The following is a 4939-nucleotide window of genomic DNA, read 5'->3' as shown; positions in this document are numbered from 1 at the left end:
AACACAGTCAGAGGAAAGAACAACAACAACACAGTCAGAGGAAAGAACAACAACAACACAGTCAGAGGAAAGAACAACAACAACACAGTCAGAGGAAAGAACAACAACAACACAGTCAGAGGAAAGAACAACAACAACACAGTCAGAGGAAAGAACAACAACACAGTCAGAGGAAAGAACAACAACACAGTCAGAGGAAAGAACAACAACACAGTCAGAGGAAAGAACAACAACACAGTCAGAGGAAAGAACAACAACAACACAGTCAGAGGAAAGAACAACAACAACAACAACACAGTCAGAGGAAAGAACAACAACAACAACACAGTCAGAGGAAAGAACAACAACAACAACGCAGTCAGAGGAAAGAACAACAACAGTCAGAGGAAAGAACAACAACAACAACAACAACACAGTCAGAGGAAAGAACAACAACAACACAGTCAGAGGCAGGAACAACAACAACAACAACACAGTCAGAGGAAAGAACAACAACAACACAGTCAGAGGCAGGAACAACAACAACAACAACAACAACAACAACACAGTCTCACTGCCTCATGAGACTTTACAACCACAAAATAGAGACATTCAGAGTATGTGTGGTCTGTAGATGTGGAGACAATGAGGTGGATCCTGAACTGGATCTCAGACTGGAGTGTTTGCCTTACAATGGACCAAAATGCCATTCTCACCGAAATCTCAAAATGTCAGACATTTTAGATATAAAAACCACAGCATGGATTTTCGATGGTGTTCCTCGAGGTCTAATCCATAAACATGTCTCCCCCTAAAAAAGACAAAAACGGGTCTCTATGGGTTAATATGGGAGAGATACAAACTCACCTTGAATTTACTTTGATGATTATCTGGAATTGACTCTTTCTCTGGACAGCTTAAACAGCTACCCATGGCTTCTTCAGAGCACCATCTGATGTCTGGGACACAACAAACAAACAAACAGGTGTTTAGACAAACATCGACCCTGTGGCTTTAATAAGACATTGGTCTGGAGGCGTCCTCACCTAGATCCTGCCTCCAGTAGCCCTGGTCCCATCCTCAGAGCCTGAGGGACTCTCATGCTCTGGTTTACTTGTGAACATGAACAGCAGCTCTGCAGACACAAATGAGAGGTCACAGTTCACACTATCGCTCAAAAGAGTAGCTCAATTAGCCAATCATCAGCTGGACGGATTGGTCCAGGTTATTGATGTCATTGACGACCTCAATAGGTGGATTTGTATAAAGTGCGTTAAGAGAATGGCGGGCACTCGGTCATAGCGTGTTTTATGTTTGGAGAACAAGATGCCTCTAAAACACAATGTGGAGCTCTGTGAGAAGATCCCAACGAGTTTCAGTAACATACCGAGTGACCAGATTCATCCCACCTTCTGTAAATACCTTTTGATAAGCTAATCATTTGATGAGTTATGATTGGTTTTTAATTAAACATATAACTGTACAGGTTAAACCAAAGACAGTTTATAAGAAGTGGACGTAGTAGTCATGACGTCTCTGGTTTCTGGATGTTTTAAAGCCTCCAGTTTGCCGTTTTAGCCGACGCCATGTTGTTTTTTTAATCAACTAATGAGGAAGTGACCATATATGGACTGAGGAGGAGTGACGTAGAGACGGCGTATACGTCTCTGGTGTCGACCTGTCAATCAGTGTGTAGCCCCGCCCTAAAGCATCCCCTGCTTTATGGTCTGTTTGACTCTAAATGGAGCATCATTTACTAAATGAACATCATGCTGTATTGAAGAAGACTTGAAACTAGAGATTGAGACCATAAACTCATGTTTACAATGTTTACTGAGGGAATAAATCAAGAGAGAAGTAGAGTCATTTTCTCATAGACTTCTATACATGGTAGGAGGAGAGCTAGTAACGTTAGCAGCACCGCTAACCCTAAGCTTATAATACATCATTAACACTAATAATGAAGAGATCTGTTTTAATCCATAAACATAGTCTATTATTTATTTATCATTTGAATTGTGTTCTTATGAAGAAACAAAATAAAAGTACAACATTTAGTATTTTTAAAGGTTTACTGCCTTCAGAGCGTTGAAATGATTTTGTGACACTATATATACTATATACAGTATACTCATGACACACTGTTCATACTGCATATATACTATATACAGTATACTCATGACACACTGTTCATACTGCATATACTATATACAGTATACTCATGACACACTGTTCATACTGCATATATACTATATACAGTATACTCATGACACACTGTTCATACTGCATATATACTATATACAGTATACTCATGACACACTGTTCATACTGCATATATACTATATACAGTATACTCATGACACACTGTTCATACTGCATATATTTGTGTCCCCAGTGAACTGTGTCTGAGTGTCCTCAGTGTTCCCAGTTAACTGTGTCAGTGTCCCCCCAGTTAACTGTGTCCCCAGTTAAGTTAACTGTGTCTCCCCAGTGTCCCCAGTGTTCCCAGTGTTCCCAGTTAACTGTGTCTCCCCAGTGTTCCCAGTTAACTGTGTCTCCCCAGTGTTCCCAGTTAACTGTGTCTCCCCAGTGTCCCCAGTGTCCCCAGTTAACTGTGTCTCCCCAGTGTTCCCAGTTAACTGTGTCTCCCCCCCAGTGTTCCCCCAGTTAACTGTGTCTCCCCAGTGTTCCCAGTTAACTGTGTCTCCCCAGTGTTCCCAGTTGTCTGTGTGTCCCCAGTGTCCCCAGTTAACTGTGTCTCCCCAGTGTCCCCAGTTAACTGTGTCTCCCCCCCAGTCTCCCCAGTTAACTGTGTCTCAGTGTCCCCAGTTAACTGTGTCTCCCCAGTGTCCCAGTTAACTGTGTCTCCCCAGTGTCCCCAGTTAACTGTGTCTCCCCAGTGTCCCCAGTTAACTGTGTCTCCCCAGTGTCCCCAGTTAACTGTGTCTCCCCAGTGTCCCCAGTTAACTGTGTCTCCCCAGTGTCCCCAGTTAACTGTTAACTGTGTCTCCCCAGTGTCCCCAGTTAACTGTGTCTCCCCAGTGTCCCCAGTTAACTGTGTCTCCCCAGTGTTCCCAGTTAACTGTGTCCCCAGTGTCCCCAGTTAACTGTGTCTCCCCAGTGTTCCCAGTTAACTGTGTCTCCCCAGTGTCCCCAGTTAACTGTGTCTCCCCAGTGTTCCCAGTTAACTGTGTCTCCCCAGTGTTCCCAGTTAACTGTGTCTCCCCAGTGTTCCCAGTTAACTGTGTCTCCCCAGTGTTCCCAGTGTTGACTGGTCTCTAACTAGCCGTTAGCTGGAGGTGTAATGCAGCTAGTTAGCTCCTAAGCTAAGCTGACCTCTCGGGAAGCTAACACAGATTCCAGCTAAATAGTTAGCTCCTGAGCTAACTGTCTCTAGCTCCTGAGCTAACTGTCTCTAGCTCCTGAGCTAACTGTCTCTAGCTCCTGAGCTAACTGTCTCTCTAGCTCCTGAGCTAACTGTCTCTAGCTCCTGAGCTAACTGTCTCTAGCTCCTGAGCTAACTGTCTCTAGCTCCTGAGCTAACTGTCGCTAGCTCTTCACCCGGTGATCTCAGCCGTACTCACCCCGGCGGTGTGTTGGGACGCAGCCTCCAGACTCTCCGGACAGTTAGCCGACCACAGCTAGCGTTAGCCGCTAGTCACAGCTAGCGTTAGCCGCTAGTCACAGCTAGCGTTAGCCGCTAGCTCTGATCCTCCATCTTCCTCTGGAGGAACAACCAGGTCTACCGTCTGTGGCGAGGGTTCCCGCAGTGAGAGGCCGGGGCACGGAGTACATCCATGGGCAGAGCTGCGTGTGCTTGCGGGTAAACACAGCTAAGTGATGCTAGCTGCTGCTAGCTGCGCTCAACCAACTTAAACTTCCGAGAGTTCAGCAGCTCAATGTGCTGAAGAGCCGCCGCTGTGCGCATGCGCGGCCGTGCGGTTTGGGACAGCCGGGGCCTCTCCCAGAGAGACACTAGTGACGTCATCTGGAAATATGCAGAACTACTCTTTCATGAAGTACTGAAGTACTGTAGTACTGAAGTACTGTAGTACTGTAGTACCTGAAGTACTGTAGTACTGAAGTACTGTAGTACTGTAGTACTGAAGTACTGTAGTACTGAAGTACTGAAGTACTGTAGTACTGTAGTACCTGAAGTACTGTAGTACTGAAGTACTGTAGTACTGTAGTACTGAAGTACTGTAGTACTGAAGTACCTGAAGTACTGTAGTACCTGAAGTACTGTAGTACTGAAGTACTGTAGTACTGTAGTACCTGAAGTACTGTAGTACCTGAAGTACTGTAGTACTGAAGTACTGTAGTACTGTAGTACCTGAAGTACTGAAGTACCTGAAGTACTGTAGTACCTGAAGTACTGTAGTACTGTAGTACCTGAAGTACTGTAGTACCTGAAGTACTGAAGTACTGTAGTACTGAAGTACTGTAGTACCTGTAAGTACTGTAGTACTGAAGTACTGTAGTAGTGCTGTAGTACCTGAGTACTGAAGTACCTGAAAGTACTGAAGTACTGTAGTACTGAAGTACTGTAGTACTGAAGTACCTGAAGTACTGTAGTACCTGAAGTACTGTAGTACTGAAGTACTGTAGTACCTGAAGTACTGTAGTACTTGAAGTACTGTAGTACCTGAAGTGCTGTGCTGTAGTACCTGAAGTACTGTAGTACTGAAGTAGTGCTGTAGTACCTGTGAAGTACTGTAGTACCTGAAGTACTGTAGTACTGTAGTACTGTAGTACTGAAGTACTGTAGTACTGTAGTACCTGAAGTACTGAAGTACTGTAGTACTGTAGTACTGAAGTACTGTAGTACTGAAGTACTGTAGTACCTGAAGTACTGTAGTACCTGAAGTACTGTAGTACCTGAAGTACTGTAGTACTGTAGTACTGTAGTACTGAAGTACTGTAGTACCTGAAGTACTGAAGTACTGTAGTACCTGAAGTA

The 4939-nt window shown here is 44.4% G+C and overlaps 1 protein-coding gene across 1 annotated transcript in view; it reads right to left on the bottom strand.

Moving 5' to 3' along the window:
- Window positions 1-3946, bottom strand: part of LOC129116777 (fibroblast growth factor receptor substrate 2-like) — a 10589-nt gene extending 6643 nt beyond the window's left edge. The window contains 3 exon segments of the mRNA XM_054627491.1: window positions 847-938; window positions 1026-1114; window positions 3564-3946. Coding sequence (XP_054483466.1) covers window positions 847-912 — 66 coding nt within the window. The 5' untranslated portion in view covers window positions 913-938; window positions 1026-1114; window positions 3564-3946.
- Between the last annotated feature and the right edge of the window lie 993 nt (window positions 3947-4939).

The sequence above is a fragment of the Anoplopoma fimbria genome, unplaced genomic scaffold (assembly GCF_027596085.1).
Source record: "Anoplopoma fimbria isolate UVic2021 breed Golden Eagle Sablefish unplaced genomic scaffold, Afim_UVic_2022 Un_contig_8995_pilon_pilon, whole genome shotgun sequence".
NCBI classification, from domain to species: domain Eukaryota; kingdom Metazoa; phylum Chordata; class Actinopteri; order Perciformes; family Anoplopomatidae; genus Anoplopoma; species Anoplopoma fimbria.
This window is presented reverse-complemented; position numbering and strand designations above follow the sequence as displayed.